Here is a 20,625-nt window from a genome sequence, read left to right on the forward strand (position 1 = left end):
CAACCCCACACTCCCAGGCACATACTGTATCAGTCCAACTACATGTGTGCCCCCCTGCCCTACCCTCCTACTGTGGAGGACTTACCATGTCATTTGGGGCACTATATAGCCTTGGGTACTGTGTGAGCACCAGGACCTCCAGCTCCTCGCTCGTGAAGGGACTGGCACGGATCTTCTCTGTCCTTGCCATCACTGTGGACATGAAACAACAGCGGGGGAATTGGGTGGTGAGGGGTCTCAGCCAGCAGTCCCTGGAGGCAGCAGCAGGTTAGGGGTCTCAGGCAGCAGTTCCTGGAGGCAGCAGCAGGTGAGGGGTCTCAGGCAGCAGTCCCTGAAGGCAGCAGCAAGTGAGGGGTTTCAGGCAGCAGTCCCTGGAGGCAGCAGCAGGTGAGGGGTCTCTGGCAGCAGTCCCTGGAGACAGCAGCAGGTGAGGGGTGTCTGGCAGCAGTCCCTGGGAGCAGTGGAAATGTGAGGCTCACTCCCACACATATATAGCCCCCTGGGGTTGTTTCAAAGGTGCCTGGCTGCAGCAATTGGTGGTCCTGGTCTGCCTCTTTCAAATGCATCCAATGGCCGCCTCTGCCGTGGCGGAGCACGCCTACCGCAATCTTCAAAATTGCATCATGCCACTGCAATCAAGGTTCCCATTGGTTCTAGGGCAAGCTCCATAGCGGCAACACATCGCAGGGGCCAGGTGTGTGCTACCGCAATTTTGTCTGCGGAGCATGCCAACCATCATTTCCCCATGTCTTCATGCCTATCACTACCGCACTTGTGTGAATGGGGGTGCTGGTGACACACCGCCTGGGCCCGGCGGTAGCTACTGTGATTCAGGCGATGGAGCATGCCAACAGCCATTTCCCCATGTCCCCATGCCTATCACTACCGCACTTGTGTGAATGGGGGTGCTGGTGACACACCGCCGGGACCAGGCGGTAGCTACCGCGATTCAGGCGGTGGAGCATGCCAACCACCATTTCCCCATGTCCCCATGCCTATCACTACCGCACTTGTGTGAATGGGGGTGCAGGTGACACACTGCCGGGGGCAGGCAGTAGCTACCGCGAATCAGGCGGCAGAGCATGCCAACCGCCATTTCCCCATGTCCCCATGCCTATCACTACCGCACTGGGGGTGCTGGTGACACACCGCCAGGGCCAGGTGGTAGCTACCACAATATGGGTGCCATACACTGATACGAGGCACTGCGATTCAGGGTGCGGAGTATGCCAACTGCCATTTCCCCATGTCCCTATGCCTATCACTACTGCACTTGTGTGAATGGGGGTGCTGGTGACACACCGCCGGGGCCATGCGGTAGCTACCGCGATATGGGTGCCATACAATGGCAATGGCCATCTGGCAAACATCAACAGTGCACAGTGCCCACATGGTCAATGGCACATCATTGTGCACATGATGCCAATGTTCCATTTACTCCACTGGTGACTACACATGCCATGTTTGTGTATGTGATTTCGTAGATTGGCCTGTACTCCCTCACATGTCACTTATGGATTTGATGGTCGGGTAGGCAGGACAGTGTTGTCCTGGAATCTACAATGTGTACACATGTCAATGTGTTGAGGTGCAGTGACAATCACAGCAATGCTCGTCTCAATGAATGATGATCTTTTTTGCATGGCCTCTTATGTCTGCTCATGCACACAATCGTTATTTCTGCGCCAACTCTGGTCATTGTGTTGTTGATGTGTGCCAGGTTTAAATGAAGCATGAAGGTGTGACAGGTACAGCAGCTGGGTATGAGACAGTGGGGTTGATTTGTCACACATATGCTGGATGCTACACTCCCAGACGTGTCCATTTGAAATGTGGCCATATCCCTATGTGCATTCACATTGACCAAGGTGGTGTTTGAGGTACTTCTTTTGTGTAAGTTGACAGGTGTGCCCTTTGTGTGGCTGAAGATGTCCCTACATGTAAGCTGGTCTGTTACTCAATATTGATGGCAGGCATTGTTGTTGTTGTGACATCCAGAACGTGAGATGCCTTGCCCATCTCATGATGTATTGCATTGACATGTGTCCACTTTCATCTCAAATAGGAGGAGGTCAAATCTGATTCGTCACTTGACGGTGCTGGAGGACATGGAGGATGTGGTGATCATCCGGAAATGCCGTCTGGATAGAGCCACCCTAAAAACCCTTTGTGATCTGTTGGAACCCCACCTGCAGCCTCGCCGGACATATCCAACAGCTTTCACCCCTACTTATAAGGTGATGGTGGCCCTGCATTTTTTTGCCACTGGATCGTTCCAAGAGACAGTGACCAGGGCTGGTGGGATGTCACAACCGATGTTCAACATGGTGCTGCGTGATGTACTGTCCGCCATGATGATATACAAGGACAGATACATCAATTTCCCCAGGGGTGCTGAATTCCCAGCTGTGAAGGGAGAATTCTATCCCCTTGGACACATCCCCAATGTTGTTGGTGCCATTGATTGCACCCATGTCTGGCTCGTGCCACCACAGGCAAGTGAGTACATTTACAGGAATCGCAAACATTATCACTCCATAAATGTGCAAGTGGTGTGCCTGGCAAATATGATCATCTCCCACGTGTGTGCCAAATTTCCAGGCTCGGCCCATGACTCCTACATCCTGCGGAACAGCATTGTGCCCCAACTGATGGCTAATCTGCTTCCAGAGCGTGCATGAATTGTGGGTGAGTATGCCTAGTCATATGGCATGCTGGGTGTGTGACCTGCTGGCCTCTGCCCCAGCGACATTGCAATGTCTATTTGTGTTTGTCATACGTAGGAGACACTGCATATCCCAACCGTCCCTGGTTGCTGAGCCCACTGCGGAATCCCAGGACCCCGGCTGACGTCCGCTACAATGAGGCCCATGGGAGGGCACGTCGTGTAGTGGAGCGTACTTTTGGTCTGCTCAAGTCACGTTTCCGCTGCCTGGACAAGACCGGAGGTGCACTGGCATACTCGCCCGGGAAGGTGTGTCAGATTGTAGTGGCATGCTGCATGCTCCACAACCTAGCCATTCGCTAGGAGATTCCCCTGCTCCTGGATGATGGTAAGGACCCAAGGCCCCAGCCTGCAAACCAACCCGTGTCCAGTGATGAGGACAGTTAAGAGGAGGAAGGTGTTGACCAGCTCATCACACGCTACTTCACTTGAAGGTGGATGACAATGTACAACATACCCATTGTCTGCTGATATTGCTGTTGTTGTGAAAGGGTATGTGAGAATTGTAACAGCAGCCAGTTGTAGACTCAGCAGTGGTTGGCAATGTTTCTGGGACAGGTCATTTGGGAACATCTACAGGACGTGTATGTTGACACTTGTTGCCCATTGTGACGTGTGCATGTTGGGTTATCTGGATGGTAGGTGTTGTGTGATCTCTGTGATGCCACACCCAGACCAGTGAATGTTGTTCTGTTGTGTTTCCCTAGGTGCCTTCGACTTCTCCTTGCCTACATACAGCCCATACTCCTGGTACATTTTGATCTTGTTGAAGATTGTACATCCTACAATAAAGATGGAGCAGACATGACAACATGTGTGTAAGGCTATTTAATTTGCAATGGTGACATGTGAGGGGGGTACATTTCCATTGAGGTGGTGGTGGAGCAGTGAGTTGATAGTTATGGTAAATGAGATAATCGAGTAGTCACCACATTGATGTGACCCAGTCCAACAGACAGATGCCATTCACAAGGCAGTGTGGGGAAGGACAGTCCAAAAAGTCAATGCAGTGGTGAAGAGGGTTGCCATCATGGCTGGCTCCGTGGCTGGCGTTTGGCAGGTGCTTTGCCTCCAGATACTCCCAGGGTCTTCTTAGGATGGCCCCTTAGTCGTTTGGCAGGGGGGCCCTGCTGCAGGGCCAGTGGGGTCCGAGGACTCGCACCTCTCTGTGGGCGCAGGTGAGGATGGTGAACTGTCATACTGCAGCCCACCAGAGGGAGGTGGAGGTGTTGTTTGTGGCGCATGCCTGTCCCTCAGTACCGCCACTTGCTGGCCCAAGAGGTCCACAATTTGTCCCATGGGGGTGTCGATGGACCTCATCAGCAGGATGAGCTTGTGCAAGAGTTCGTCCAACCGGCCCGTTCGTCCCTGGGCCTGTTCGTATGCGCCAAGGACTCTGGTGATGTGTTCCAGGGATTGGGCCACAGCCTCCTGGTGTCTGTGGGTGACCCTGCCCCTCCCACCTACCCTGCTGCCACGGACCTGTTGCCTCACCGCTGTGGGCACCCACATCCTTTCCCTGCCCTCCTCCGTTGGTGGTGTGGGGTGGTCATCCTCTGGGACAGGGAGGGTGTTGCAGGCAGCACTGGTGGTGGTGGCGGTGGCTGCACAGGCCGTAACAGCGGGGGCCTGCAGTGAAGTTGGTTTTACCGCAGATGTGGTTGGGGGGACGATGGGGTCCTGGGACCTGTTGCTCCGTGGTACACCAGATGGGCCGGCTTCGAGCTCATCGTCCGTAGAATCCTGGGAGTCAACATCCGAGAGTCCATGTACCGGGGGGGAGACTGGCTTAGCAGGTTGCTGGTGTTGTCCTCTGCAGAGAGTTCTTGGTCACCTGTGGATCAGATGGGAAATGGTCATTGAGGTGCACCCTGCAAGCTTTGTGTTATCTGTGTGTCATTCACTTTTTGTACACTGCACAATTGACTGATCATCACAATGTTTCCTATGTGCACTACTGTGCTTCCTGACATTGTGCAGTGGTACATGCATTACTTGTCCATGGTGTGAGGTGTCAAGGCATACCATGCGACCCGTGCATTATTTATGTTTACAGGGACCTGTTGCCATCTAGGGACTGGCACAACTTGTTTTTCACTGAGGACTCTTTGTTGATTTGTCTGATCTGGCAGGCGTCTCATCTGGCCATGGACTGGCCATTGTCCTCTCCTGCATACCTTTGTTCTGTCATGTGTATATCTTGATTTGTATTGCTTTTGTATTTTTCGAATGGTCCTTGTTGCACTTGCCCCATGGCAGTGCACATGTCAATAGGTGCTGTGCATGATTGTGCCCAGACGTTCTTCTACGTGTGCATTGGTGTGTCACACTTTGGTTGCTGTGACAGTTTCCTTAGCTTACCTGTGTGCACACTGTGCGTGGCAATGGGGTCGGTGTGCATATTAGTGCAATGGGAGGACTGGTGTTGTCATATGGCACCATTTATTTTGTGACAAATGTGTGGGTGCACATACTAGCTACTTGCCTGTTACGTTCTCGCATTTGGCTTTGTGATGTGACACGTGTGTGTGCGTGGTGGAGGCTTACATCCTGCTCAGTGGTGTCATAAGCCCGAATGATATGTCTTCCTACCTGTAAGTTTGTTTGGTGTACTGCAATGGCTTCCAACTGCTTCTGGGTGGGGGAGTGCTCCATCCTGCTGAGGTGTGGGACAGGGTGCATGGTGGGAGTAGTGGTGCAGGCCTCCCACCCACAAACACCCTCCCAGGGAAGATGGCTAACTACCTGTCCGTTTGTTTGGTGTACTGTAATGGCTTCCAACTGCTTCTGGGTGGGGTGGAGGGAGGGCTCCATCCTGCTGAGGTGTGGGGCAGGGGGCATGGTGGGAGTAGTGAAAAAGGCCTCCCACCCACAGACACCCTCCCAGGGAAGATGGCTACCTACCTGTTAGTTTGATGGGGGTAATGTAATGGCTGACACTTGCTTCTGGGTGGGGTGGGGGGGAGGGGTCCATCTTGCTAGGCTGTGGGACAGGGGGCATGGTGGGAGTAGTGGTACATGCCTCCCACCCACAAACACCCTCCCAGGGAAGATGGCTACCTACCTGTCAGTTTGTTTGATGTACTGCAATGGCTTTCAACTGCTTCTGAGTGTGGTGGAGGGAGGGCTCCATACTACTGAGGGGTGGGGCAGGGGGCATGGTGGGAGTAGTGGTACAGGCCTCCCACCCACAGACACCCTCCCAGGGAAGATTAAGTTGGCTACCTACCTGTTAGTTTGATGGGGGTAATGTAATGGCTGACACTTGCTTCTGGGTGGGGTGGGGGAGGGCTCCATCCTGCTGAGGTGTGGGACAGGGTGCATGGTGGGAGTGGTAGTGGTAGTGCAGGCCTCCCACCCACAGACACCCTTCCAGGGAAGATGGCTACCTACCTGTAAGTTAGTTTGATGCACTGCAATGGCTTCCAACTGCTTCTGGGTGGAGGGAGGGCTCCATCCTGCTGAGGTGTGGGACAGGGGGCATGGAGGGAGTGGTACTGCAGGCCTCCCACCCACAAACACCCTCCCAGGGAAGATGGCTACCTACCTGTCAGTTTGTTTGATGTACGTCAATGGCTTCCAACTGCTTCTGGTGGGGGAGTGTTCCATCCTGCTGAGGTGTGGGACAGGGTGCATGGTGGGAGTAGTGGTACAGGCCTCCCACCCACAAACACACTCCCAGGGAAGATGGCTACCTACCTGTTACTTTGATGAGGGTAATGTAATGGCTGACACATGCTTCTGGGTGGGTTGGGGGTCGGGGTAGGGCTCCATCTTGCTAGGCTGTGGGACAGGGGGCATGGTGAGAGTTGGAGTGCTGGCTACTTGTACACATGCCCCCATGGTAATGTTGGTAGCTACGTTTGGGATTTTGGCAATCCCCGCCCGCTACGGGCGGTTTTTCTTGGCCCCGTTCCGCTGCGGTCGGTGTTTTTTGGCGGATCATCCTGATTTGGCCACCGGTTTTTCCACAATGCCGCCGGGCGGTTTTCTGACCGCCTTGCTAATGGGCCCCAAAGTGTTCGCTTATATTTTTTCTGTGCATGTGTAGTTATCCTTTGAAAGACGGATTTGATGTGAAATAAGGGGATTTACTCAGGATCATCGACTTGTGTGATAACATCTGACCTTTATAAAGATCAAGGCAGCTTTGATGGGATAAAGTGCAGTGTACAGATGTGTTTTATAGCTAATAATTTGTGCAAAGTGCTTTTGACTTATGAGTTTATGACAAGTCAAAGAAATCGTGTATTTTCATGAGCTGCATGCAGATTGCATTCAAATCATTAACTGGTCATACGAAATTCAACAGGGGTGGAGCATGATTATTCTTCAAACACATCTGTGGATGCAAGAATGCCAAAGGCCACCCGCGAGACAGGTGAGAATGACAAACCTTGGACTGTGAAATTAAAATCTTAAGATTATTGTTAATTAGAACCTGTGTAGGCCCCAGTCTGCCGTTATGATGGCATCACAGTGCCTTTCACGAATCCTGGCTATGACTTTGAACATGTTTTCTTTACAGATGGGAGTCTGATTCGGATTTGTAGAGGTGTGTGGTTGCAGGGCGAGTATGTCAAATTCAGAAACCTGTATATTTTTTGGTAGGTGAGACATGAAAGCTCAGTGACATTTCATACATATTTCCTTTGTTGGTACAGGAGCCTTTTGCCCTGAAAATGCATATTTTTATGAAAAGTAGCTGATTGTATCCAGTGATGTTGGTTGAATTATTAGCCAATTAATTTAATTGGAGAGATGTATTGTCTGTTGTAAGAATACGCTTCTAATGTGTCCGTTGATCCCTTTGTGTGAATTGCATTTTATGGGTAACTATATTTTGCGTGCTTAACTCTTGTTTGTAATGCATGTGTTCAACAAAGTACCTGGTGATGCGCGCATTATTAAGGGTACATCCCTTGCCAGGCTCAAAATCCAAAAGACACCGATGGGCATATGAGTCAAAACTATCGAATAACCTCCATTTGCACCTCTGGTTTGTTCCTTCATTGTTGCACCTCAAGAAAGGTGTCAAAACCTATCTCTTTACAATCTTCACAGCATCATAGATTGTTTTGATTCCCTTCTTCCACTTCACCCGTTGTGATACAGTTTGTCTTTATTTGAATGCATTTATTGTCTTGACATTACATCGAAAAAGTATCTTCATATTTGTTGTATATGTTTACTTTGGTATGTATCTGGTGCTCCACTGCCATCTGAGTCTAGGTTTGAGGTTTATAAGTGCCCCTGTTAAAATGAAATCAAATATAAGTATCCCCTTCATCATTGTTAAATGTGTAATCAGTCACAGTCCTACGCACATAGCCTAGAAACACGGATGCATGTCTATAAGCAAATCATGGGAGCACAGCACATGTTTAGAAGGACAGTACCATTTTGCCCGGTGGTAATCTTGGACTTTCAATTACACTTGATGTAGATCCAGGGACAACATGATACACTGGTGAAAGTACAATGCCACATCACTCCCAAAGGTAAATTGCAGTCATTTGCAACTTTACTGGGGTAATTTGGAACTCATGACACAGGCATGCAAATATGTGTAATGTGGCATCACAAATTAGAATGCTCCCAACAATCTTAGGTTCAGCAAACTATTGTGCATACCATAAATACTGTGCATTTATATCAAAAGTTTAATTATTTTATATGCACATTGAATATTTTACGGTACCACATTGTTCATATTTAGAAGACCTGTTTTTATTATTTTGTAACCATTGTGCATATCTTGCATTTTTATAGCTTTTTTTCAAATTGCATTACACATTTTGCAAGGAGTTAAATTTACTAAAGTGCCCATGTTATGAACACATTAGTGTGATTGGCATTTGAATATGCATTCAGTACGCAAAGTATAGCTGTCTTCCAGGAAGTATTTTGAGATTCCCACCTACCTTTGGAAATATGAATAGATAGAGAAACTCAAATACTTCTTTAGCTGAAGATTGGTAAATCAGAGCCACTGGAGTCATGCTGCATTGGACAAACAAAGTATGAGGCAGGGTTGACCAAATTATGCAACAGGAAAAGACAAATTATATAGCATATTTTGTTGCTATTTTGCCATTTTAATGCGTTTTTACAAAAGCGGTTGAAATCTTACGCAACATAAAACTTTTCAGAAGAAAGAAAAGTATACACATTCACCAGACCCTACTGAGATGTGGTTCACCAACAACTACTGATATTTGTTTTGCATGAAAACATAGCAATACCATTTACACTGTCCCTCGAATAAAATAGTTTGTTTAAAACATAAATGCTCCTCTAAGCAGACGATAAGTCTACGTGTAATAAAAGATATGGCTACTTTGTACTGTATATCCCAGTTTTGTTTTAGAACGGGCCTTCTATTTTGGTTTCACTCTATGGGCCTCTGGAAGCACATTTTTCCATTAAGAAACACCAAAGTAGAACAGTATTTGACATTACATATGTATAAATTAAGGGTCTCCACAGTAGGCATTGTGAGACTCAAAGTTATTACACATTAGACGTTCTGAAGTTAAGTAATAAATCAAACAAGACTTCAAAAAGAGAATTAATATGAGGGATATTTTTCTACTCTCTGTGCCCCCTCTTAAAAAGACTTCTATTCTGAGAACAGTGCCTTCGGTGTAACATAAATTTACATGAACAGAAAAGCTGTATATGTTCACGAAAAAGGTGGTATAATTATTTCCACCACCTTGAATTACATTACAAAATCAAGAATTGTTGCTGCTGCAGCCAAAGGCCTTCTCCCAGTCCATGAACTTGAAACATAAAAGTTTGTTATTAGTATCACCTATTAATAGCAGTTTACTGTTAACCTATAGCAAAATGCCTGTCACCGCACTACATCATGCATTGCACATGTTTGTAGTCACTATTGATCAGTTTGAGCTAGAAATAGATTGTTGTATATTGAAGTTTGAAAAATATGCAGCAGAAGGTGGACCCTGTGGCAAATGTTGTAAATCAATATTTACGTGGGAAACACTCCAGCTGCATAATCTTCAAGTGGTTGTCATTTCAATGTATGAGTATGCTGTATTTTTCGATAGGGTCAAAACATTTTATGATCTAATCTTTTAATGCTGTCATTGACAACTGGAGGTATAGAAACAACTTTTGAGTGTAGTGCTTGTCTAGTGGAAGACAGAGTAATAACTTACACAGTAGTGCTTGGACCTCCTACTCCTGTAGTCTGGAAAAAATGGTATTCTACACATCTTGTTTAAGGCAACTTTTTCTAACGGTGCTGCTGCCAATAGGACAATGCATCTCTCACGATAGAAAAACAAGCATTGGCATAGCCAATAGGTCTCGCCTTTGGGACCTTATAAGTGTTTAGCCATGCAACAGCTGATGTTGTTGCACCAAGGGTATTGTGCTGGATAACAAAACACTTAAGGACCTATTGGCTATGCCAATGCTTGTTTTTGTTAGGCACGGGGAGGTTAAGTGATTTGCCCAGAATCACAGGATGTTCAGCGTCATTGCCCAGACTGGAACCCAGTTCCACAGATTCGAGGTCGAGCGCCCTAGCCGTTAGGCCAACTCCTCTCACCATTTGCCATGGTGTGACACAAAAAAACCCATAGTGAGAAAGCTTCAGTCGAGGGCTCGCTTTGGTTCCCTACCAAGAAGTAATGTGACAAGATCCATGCAAAGCCCACAGTCAAGGGGACCTTAAAGTGACAATGAAACCCAGAGTTTGTCTTTTAAAGATGCTACACACCCACTTTACACTGCAGTGCCAGAGACCGCATCATACATACTCAATGATAACTTACATATGACATCAAATGTACCAACGCTGATGGCATAACACAATAAACAGCATTTCCAAAGTAGGAGGAAACAGGACTGGAGAGTGTAGAATCTGCAAACAGTCCACGAGCTGCATACCATTCATATGTTCACACCCACACTAGCATCAGACTGGTACAGAGGGTTGTGCACTTGTCAGAAAACCCTACTGCAGCAATAAGATGCATATATATATATATATATATTCCAAAACAACTCGCAAATCCTTCTCTGATGCAAGAAAGGAGCCACACAAATCCAGTTTCCGATAATCTTCTTTAATCACAGGGCAAAAAGACGCGTTTCGAGCAAACAAGCTCTTGGTCACATGACCATAGGTTCAGAGTTCAGTCTTTTTGAAGACCTCAAAGGGCATAAACAAAAGACTTTCACAAAAGATATACCAAACGTAATTGTGTCTTTAACTTAGGTTATTTTCAATAAATAAACAATATTACATTCTTTCATCACATCTTTATAATTATCTTATTTAAGAAAATTGTCATAGCATATTAGGACAAAGAAAATATATATGTCCAAAACATAAAAATATAAATGGAAACATTATGGTATAGTACCACCCCTGTCTCCATGGATAGTCCCGACATCCTCTATTGGTATCAAATTGGGGTGCACTTAGCTTGGATCACAAGGTGCAAAATAATAATATAGCCCATGGTCCTATGTTCCCAAAAAGAGAAGGAGAAGGTGGTTATGGACAACCCTCTGAATCTCCGTGCTCGTATTACTAATCACTGACAGTGATGCATGTAGGTTTCATAGGTCCAGTCTAAGAGGGAGAGACAAAAATAGAGACAAAGCTAAATATAAGGTACAACTGAAACAGTCCAATTCTTTTAAATATGATCCTAAACGTCAATGCTATGACAACAATTAACATAGATACCTATAAAATTTGAAAAGAAGAAAAATTGTTCCAGTAACTAATTACACATGGTTACAGTCAATATAAATGTATAAAACATTGAGACTCAACTCGAAAATCAAAAGAGGAACTGGAGTTCCTAAAGGTAGAAAGGTAAGGGCTGCACTGGTCTGAATAGGGAGATTAAAGATGTACATGCATCTCTTCATCATTATTCATCCCAAAGGGAGCTACACTTCCAGCTTGTAGAATAAATTTTGATTCCAATCTGCGTAGGGCTTGGTTCCTATTCCCTCCTCTAGGGTTCTTAGTAACAGTATCTAGGGCAAAGAATTTAGCCTTTGTCCAATCTCCATTGTGCTCATTACAGAAATGCCTTGCCGTGCTATAACTAAAATCCTTATTAGTAATAGCACGCCAGTGTTCTAGAATTCTCTTTTTCACCGGGAAAATAGTTGACCCTATGTACCACTTGCCACAAGGGCAAGTGATTACATAAATCACATAATCTGTAGTGCACTGAATGTTCTTGCGAATGTACCATTTTCTTTGGGTTCTCTCTAGGACCACTTGTTTAACATTTTCGCTGTGGCTACATGCTTTGCACTTGCCACATCGATTGAAGCCTCCTATTTTCTCCAGCCAAGTAGGTTTCTGGTTACTAAAGTGACTTTTGACAATCATGTACTTTAATGGAGGTTCCCTTTCTGTACGTTATTGCAGGATGTGGGCTAAGTTTTTCTTTTAATACTTTGTCTTGAATCAAAATATCCCATCTCTTTTTGATTATTTGGTGGAATTGATGTGACTGGGAATTGAAAGTGGTAATGAGTCTGATTGGTGAGTCAGTCTCTGATTGTTTGTTCTTTGGTGCTTTATAAAGCGCCTCCTCTCTCTTGATGTCATCTGCTTTTTCCCCTGCTTTTTTGATCATTCCCTGTGGGTACCCTCTAGCTAGAAATCTTTCTGACATTTCTTTTTCGTTTCTTTCGTATGCTTCCTCCGTGCTGCAGTTTCTCTTAGCACGGAGGAATTCACCAAATGGTATACTCCACCTAAAATTTGGAGGATGGCAGCTGCTAGAGTATAAAACTGAGTTACCTGCAGTGGTTTTTCTGAACACATCTGTCTCTAATTTATTGTGTTTTGCCGTTACTCTAATATCCAGGAAATCAACTGTTTCTTGGCTATGTTGCATGGTAAATTTCAAATTAACAGTATATATATATTTAGAACTGCGTAAAGATCCAGCAGTTGGTGTTGAAGCAGGGAAAGTCAACTTCTCTTCTTGAAAAAGGAGTTGAAAGAGATGAGCGGGGGTTACATAGTGAAAAGAATATACAGTTAAGAGAACACTGTCTTGCTATAGGGAAAAAACCCTCAAATTTACCCGGGACAAGTTAAGGAGTAACTGTTATGAAGGTGAAAATAAGGGAGGACACAGCCCCATCAAGTCATGAATCGTTTTCTTGTACAAAAGACAAGTATTATTCCTCATTGAGAAAAAGAAATGCAACAGCAAACTCTCTTTCGTCTCATGTGGATATATGGAAAAGCACAGCTGCTGCATTTCTGTACAAGGAAAGAATTGTGCATCTGAGAACTCATGCATATCTACAACTCGTAAAACCGAGGAGGGCAGAGTTTTTGTCAAACAGGTAGCCTGTAGAACGACTACATGTAGCACTGCGAAAGGTTAACAATATTCTCCCTTTTATGAAATAGAACTAATCTTGTTGATTTAATCTTACCAGACCCTTGAGGTATAGAGTTTAGTGTTTAGATGCTTAAACCTTGACTAGTTTAGTGTGGATAAGATGCTAATAAGAGCTTGCAGTGTAGCGACTGCAAAAAACACTGTGTGCACACAGCACAGGAAGCCACCTTGCATGATGACTGAACTGTAAAGGCATTCAAGCCAATAAATACATTCAGTGAGTGTAGGTTATGCGTTTCTCTTTGCTTTCGCGTGAGTTGCATAGCTAAGACCCTGTGCTTTACGTGGTTCAGTGTGGCCTTCCCCGACTCTCTACTCCCCCTCCTCGAACTCTCCCCCGCCCCCCCCTTTGATCGCATCATCGATGCCCTCATTATTATCGCTCCCTCCTCTCCCTCCCTCCTCTTCGTTTGACGTCTGAACACGGACACGGCTCTTGAGGTAATCCTGGACTGAGTCCAGCCGCCGCCGCTGCGCACAATGAACACACTCGCATCTGCGGCCTCGAGCGCCTGCTGGGCTTCCATGCACACAGAAACAAGCCTTTGAAGCAGCAAAGACGCGAGGCCGGCTTCCTCTCAAGACGGAATCATGGATACCAGCTAACTCGGAGACACAGTGATACAAGGCGCACCCCTGAGAAACAGAACACTACAGGATGGCCGGGGTAAGCTCTCTCACACACAGAGACACGTGGAGGCACAAGGGCACAAGGCACTCCCCCTGACAAACAGACCACAACAGAGTCAAGCTCTCTCCATGGCAGTGAGCAGCCGGTGGACCATGTTACGGGACGAATGCCATTTAGTGGTTACCATGCGTAATAGCAGTCGAAGTGTTTCAATAGCCTCAAGGAAGAAAAACTCAAGTGCTGAAAGAAGAGCGCGGCTCCGCGCCGGCAAAAGGTAAAGTACCTCAAACACGTTGATTCTAGCAACACTGAAGAATAAGCTAATAAAAACAGTATTCAATGGAAATGGAGCCCGCGAGTGGTGTGCGCGCGCATTCGCTTGGGAGAGCAGTCTTCACTTTTCAAGCACTGCACTCGTGCTTGTGGCTAGGCCTGGGCGAAGCACTACGCTATGCTCGCGTAGTTTGCGAAGTTCGCGCTACTTCGCACTACGCGAACTGCACGTAGCACAGTGCGAACACGCGTAGCGTAGTGTTGCGTAGTGCTGCGGTCATTTTTTGCTTGCTCGCGGTCCTCAACGTCAGGTTGGCGACCGCGAGCAAGCAAAATGACATCCCGGCGAGACTTTTTCCTTGTTCGCGATCAGCAACATCAAGTTCGCGATCGCGAGCATGGAAAATAAACCTCCCGGCAAGATTCCCAACGCGAGGTTTCTCATTGCGAGGGGTCGCGTATGCTCGCGACCGCTCGCGATGAGAAACTACCAGTTCGCGTTGAGAAAGCTGCCGCTCGAGTAAAAATCTACTCGAGCAGCAGAAAACTACAGCTCGCACTGTGCAAGATGCCATTTTCAATGATTGCACAGTGCCGGTTGCTTGTCCGCACTGTGCAATCATTGAAAACAACATCTTGCACAGTGCGAACATGTTACTACGCAGTTCGCGAAGTGCTACGCGTAGCTCGCGTAGTGCGAACTTCACTTTGCGTAGCTTCGCGAAGTGCTACTTCGCGAACTACGCCCACCCTTACAGTGGCGCGCCGCTGCTCACTCCCGCAAGGTGGATGCAGCTACAAGCGCGAGACCTAAAAATCTCTGAAATGTTCAATAAAACAGGGATATTATTTGGATACAATACTACTTACGATCGTTGAAAAATCAATCACTAAATGTTAGAAAGGAGCTGGCAATTTGCACTTCCCTGGGAGTGTGACCAAATAGGTATAAAATGTAAAGTTTGTTTTCAATTAGCGCACCCCTTCTTTATGTACAAAGAGGCAACGAGCCCCTTCATATGCAATTTTATGAATAAACATGTTCACATCTGTTCGATAAGCACGAGATCAACAAGAGAAAGTACATTTTATTTGAGTAGTTTTTGTGCTAGGCACGGCTGAGATGGTGTCTATTCTTCGCAGTGGTAGCATTCACCTGCTAGTGGTCCATGTATGGGTGCAATTCTAAATTATGTCAGGTAGGATAGAAAAAAACATTTTCATCTAGGCATCTTCATATTTATCAAAACGTGTGGCTTCCTAATGTATGTTTGCAAATGAGGAACAACCTGTACTATTGACAAATCTGTCAGTAAATCATTTGCATGACGAATGCTATTTGACCTACACTTTTCTCATAGAAGATGTCTGAAAAGTCTTCCGAAAACAAGGTGGATTTCCCCTGACTCTTCCATCTTTGTTCAAAGTATGATTGTAAAGTTGCTTTGTGTAGAAAAATGGGACACAAATAGTTACAATGGAATGGAAAGTTATTGCAAGGAGGAAAGGGCAGTTTCAGATTGTCAGGGGCCTAAGGGACTTCTTGACACTTTTTGGATGGTAACTTTTAGTGATTGGGGGTGAATTAAGCTGGGCACATTAAAGGTCTTCCTTTGAGTAGGTGTCCCTATAAACGCAGCTTCCTGTTGCTTTCTGCATGGTGGTTTGTAGAGTGTGGTACTTGATTGGTTTTGTCTCTTTTTATAGTCCTTCCTCTAGGTAGAACTTTCAGTGGGTAGGTGTAGGAAATTGGGTTACTGGTTGAGTGGGGTGAAGCCTGCCAGGCTGAAACACAAGTGAATCACAAATTAACCTATGCTTAACATCCTGGTAGTTTACCACAACAGCTGTCAGGCTTAAATTAGAGGTGATGTGTAAAGTATTTATGCAGTACACAAACGGTAATAAAGTGAAAACACAACACAAGAAAAATCTCACACCAATTTAGAAAATAGAGTAAAATGTACATAATTATTTGACACCAATAAGGCCAAAAATTAAATTGGTGAAATCGGAGATGTGCAATTTTAAAATGTAAGTATAAATAGTGCTGAACAGCACAAAGCACCAACTGTGGTTATCTGGTCACGGGGTACCGGGACAAAGTCACAAGTTTGAGTTGACTGTGATGGAGCATGGGCTGGATAAAGGGACCGAGTTCTGCCCACTGAACAAAGTACCTTAAATATTGGTTACGGAGCGTAGCAAGATCCCTAACTGAAGATGCGTTGTACAGTGACAGTTCCGATTAGCTGTTGGTTGTGAACCAAGGTCCTGTGTCGATGATGTGTTACGCAGTGGTGATTCTGGGGAGCTGCAAGGCTGCGATACGAGGTCCTGTGTTGAGGATGTGTTGCGCAGCTGTGGGTTTACCTAACCAGTGCTTTATTTTGAATGAGAAAAAGTACTTAATTCTACTCACTACACAATACTCCACAAATAAATCTACTACGACATTATGCCTACTGTACCCTTATTGTTTTTGGGGAGGCTAACAGATCCTTATGTGCAAATTTAAAGTCTCAAAGAGCAATGGACCTCAGCAGAACAAAAAAGACTCCCTTCAAAGGGGATTTGTCACCCGTCCGGTAGCAGCTTGTTCACCCACCTAGCTCTACCTTCTTCTTCTTCTAGTTACCTCTGTGGTCTCAGGGACGAGTTGCGGTTGGGCCCTGAAAACCCAGTCCCTGTAGCAGTGATCACAGGCCTAAACAATCCCCCACTCCTGGATGCACATTTAGTTATTTGGAACCTGCAGGGTTACAGGCAGGTGGCACAGCAGCACGGCTTCATGCTTTAGGTACAACAAGCTTCAGTCTGCACCAGCATCCCTACTAAACTGCCCTAGACCAATGATAAGGGCAGAAACCATCTTTGGGCCAGCTGCGGGCAACCAGGAACACACACACTTCATACAGGGGCTCACCATAAGTCTTTGCAGTGTAGGTGTCGCTCGTTGAACTTGTTCAGTCTTTTTGCTGGTCAGATCCTCTTCTTCCCGGCAGATAGGCTAGGCTCTCCATGTGGCAGTCTCCCTCTGCAGAAACACCCACAGTGCTTCACTCTCATCAGCAACGGCAAAATCCTCTGCTCTGAGCAGAACCTCAGGAATCCTTGATGTTGCCTCACTTTGTTGGCAAACTATCTGTCAGAGATTGTGACCATGCGTCACAGAAGCTTCTCCAACATCCTGCAGGAGTGTTGCTTGTACACTAGTCAGTGAGAGGTCCGGGTTCAATGGCTTGGTCTTTCAGACCCATTTTTATGATATGTTTCCAGACAGAATTTGTTGATTTTACAGACGTAGTTCTTTGTCTAGTTTCAGGTGTGTTCTGCCTCTTTTGGCTTACTCTTTCTCAAGTCTGAATCAGTCTGCCTGGTTAATTCCTTGCAATGGACCTTCCTGCCCCATAAGGTACTGATCCAGCGAAGTTTACCAGCTCTACTCATTCATACACACAACACACATTTGGGCCCATATACATTCATACACACGATCTGGCAAATATCCACTGGTCATCAATTTTATTTTACCCTCAGTAACCTTTACAACAGTATTCTTACCATTAATGTCTCCTGAGTAAATGTACATGCGATAAGATCTAGTAGTAGATTAGAATAGGGAGGAAAGAAAATAATGCATTTAACTTTAATTTAAAGAACCATCGACTTGGGGAAAGTTTAAAAAGTTTATCTGAATTAATACATTTTGTGAGTCAAATCAATATACACATGAATAAACCAAAAATCTCCATCAGGAAAATAGTACAGTTCGCTTATAATCCGTTTGCATTAATAACTCTTTGTAATGACAGCACCTGAGAAGAGAAAGGACAGAAAGCAAGTACGGAGCATTTACCCTACAATTATATTTACCTAGAATGGTGTGAAGACCCCGACATCAGAGTCTCAGAGTTTCAGGATGGGAAAAGTGACCTCTTATAGTGTAACGCCAGCGTTACACCCCTCTCTGGTGCTTCTCTGCCCGGTTCAGGTACGTCCGGACCCTTCCCTGGATGTGCCTCCTTGGTTGTTTCCGCAAATTTCCCTAGTGTGGGATTCTTCAATCAGGTTGCAGCAAAATTGGGCAGCATCTCAGCTCAGCATCAGCATCTCCGCATCCAGTGTGTCTAACTATCTAAAACTTAACCTCTGTTATACCAAATTCAAGTGTATGATCCACCCCCAAATGTTTCAATTCCATGTTCACCCGTAATTTGATTGGGCCAAACAGTGAGGAGAGGACATTGCACCATACCAAGTGCAATATTTTTCTTAAGTCTATTGTCTAATTCCCCGCCCTTTAATTTTAATACCCACAAGCTTTATTCCCACAAGCATTTCGTATTATGATCGATAATTTTAAGGTACAATGTTGCTGGGTCTTCCTCTCGTAGGGTCAGGAGTTTACTTTCTCATGTCCTTGCTGGGTTTGGGTTTTGGCAGACCGTCAAATGACTTAATTGACTTGAGAGCAGAACTGTAGGGCGCATGCGTGGTTGCCACAAAGGATGAGGACATCAGTCACCCTCCAAGGCCCAAATGCGAACTATTAATAAAGTCAGAGAGAAACATGTTAGAATACAAATTTAAATGAATTCACTGTATACCGCTTACTTCTACTCTAACCCCATTTACTTAATAAATCTTTTGCATTAATAGCTTAGTAGAACTTGCATGGGTTAGTTTCAGCTCGGCATGCGCATTAGTATGTTGCTTTGAAGCGGCCATATTAGAAGCTTTTGCGGAGCTGCAAAGATTTCCCCCCAAGCGACAGAAGAACGTCACACCACGAGATGTGGTAGACGCATGTGCAAAAGATTTCCCATGTTTTAGCGGCCATTTTTAGTACACTCGAGTTACTTATTAAGACAGCACATAGACAAGCTTCCCCTAGATATGGTTATATAAAAAGTGGTGCAAAATTAGTACTCACGGACAGATTGGTTATGGTATTACAGGTTATTCGAGAGGATTGCATACGAGCAAGTTTCTTTAGATGTGAAACCTTGCTCCATCAGTACTGACTTGAATTTGTCTCTTTATTATCCATCCTGTGGGTGGGAATTCCAGTGGGAAGGTTTTCATATAAACAGGACTTCTTGTGATTGGAGATTGCTGTGGGTGGGACTTTCTATTGCTTCCTGCTTGGTTGTTTCTAGTTTGTGGCTCTTTATAGTTCTTCCTGTGGGTGGTTCTTCCTGATTGTGGAGCTTCCTATCAAAAGAGTTTCCTTTTGCCTTCTGCTTATTTGCTTCTAGTGAGTAGTGTTGATTGGTTCTTTGCAGTTATTCGTATCAGCCAGGTTTCCTGTGAGCAGTTCTTCATGTAAGGAACATTTTGCGGCTGGGATTTCCTGTTGTCTCCTCGTTGGTTGCATATATTAAGAGGTGCTGGCATGGGTCTGTTTCATCATGCTCCTCCTGTGTGTGGGGCTTCATATTGCTTCTTGCTTGACTGTTTCTAGCAATTGGTGCAGTTTAGCTCTCTATAGTTCTAGTGGGCAGCGCTTCTTATGAGTGGGACTTCCTGTGATCAGAATATTCTGTTACTTCCTATGTGTTTGCTTCAAGCATTGTGTTTTCAATCAATCAATCAATCAATGCATTTATATAGTCTGCTTATGATTTGTGAGGGTATCCAGGCACTGGGGGGTGCTGCTGTTGGGGTTGTAAGTCAAACATCTAGGTTTCTAGACCTTTTCTGAAGTTCTGCAGAATGGGTGGCATCTGGAGGTGGAGAGAGAAAGGCCGTTTCAGGTCTTTGCATCCGGGTAGGAAAAGACACGACCACTGCTTCTGCTTTTTTGAAAGCGGGTTATGCGGATGAGGGAAAAGGAGATGGAGCGAAGCTGTCTGCTGGACTGGTGGAAGTTCATTATAATTGTGTTTACTTAGTGCCTTTTAATCTTGATGAGGCACCAAAGCATGTTTGCTGGTGAGTGGCACACTGTATTGACAGAAAGAAGAGTGTGTGCCTGGCGTGAGTTACGTCAGCAGGCTAGTCAGTAAGAAGTGCATGAATGTAGTGATGCCTTTGTGGGGAGTGTTTTGGTGTTGTGTATGAAAGGCAGGGGCTGTATGCTCACATGGTGTTACTAAGAGCATGTGACAGCACTTATGCAGAGTTGAGAAAAGGGAAGTAAAAGATAGATATGCATGCGATTGTGCCTTCCATCTGTAGGGGTAGTTTGTTCCAGCCCAGGATGTTTGTTTAATCGTGAGTTCTGGGTCTTTCAACTTTCTAATAATATTAAACACTACTGGCCACTTGCTGTGGCATTATCTTACATTTCTGGTCTGGATGTTTCTTGTCATTGCTTGGAGATATGTATTAAGCTCTGCTGCTTGAACAGAGAATGTTTCTCTGACACATTAGTGGATGGCATTGACATGGCACTTAGGATTCCTTCCACTTTGTGGGAATTCCTATTGGTGGGATATAGTGTTGCCAGCTGCTTGATTTTTTTTCTCCCCTATCTCTTTATAGTCCTTCCTTGGGGTGGGATTTCCTGTGGACTGAGCGTCCTGTGCGTTATGCTTGATTACTTCCAGTTAGTAGTGCTTGCT

The 20,625-nt window shown here is 45.6% G+C and overlaps 1 protein-coding gene across 2 annotated transcripts in view; it reads left to right on the top strand.

Annotated features, from left to right (window-relative positions):
• The window catches only part of MAP3K13 (mitogen-activated protein kinase kinase kinase 13), a 408,282-nt gene that overhangs the window by 67,848 nt on the left and 319,809 nt on the right, over positions 1 to 20,625 (top strand). For both annotated transcript variants that reach the window (XM_085648731.1, XM_085648730.1), the window contains exon 2: positions 7,038 to 7,106. In XM_085648731.1, coding sequence (XP_085504857.1) covers positions 7,082 to 7,106 — 25 coding nt within the window. In that variant the 5' untranslated portion in view covers positions 7,038 to 7,081. The remainder of the gene's footprint in view (positions 1 to 7,037; positions 7,107 to 20,625) is intronic.

Source organism: Triturus cristatus, chromosome 3_2 (assembly GCF_964204655.1).
Source record: "Triturus cristatus chromosome 3_2, aTriCri1.1, whole genome shotgun sequence".
Lineage (NCBI taxonomy): Eukaryota > Metazoa > Chordata > Amphibia > Caudata > Salamandridae > Triturus > Triturus cristatus.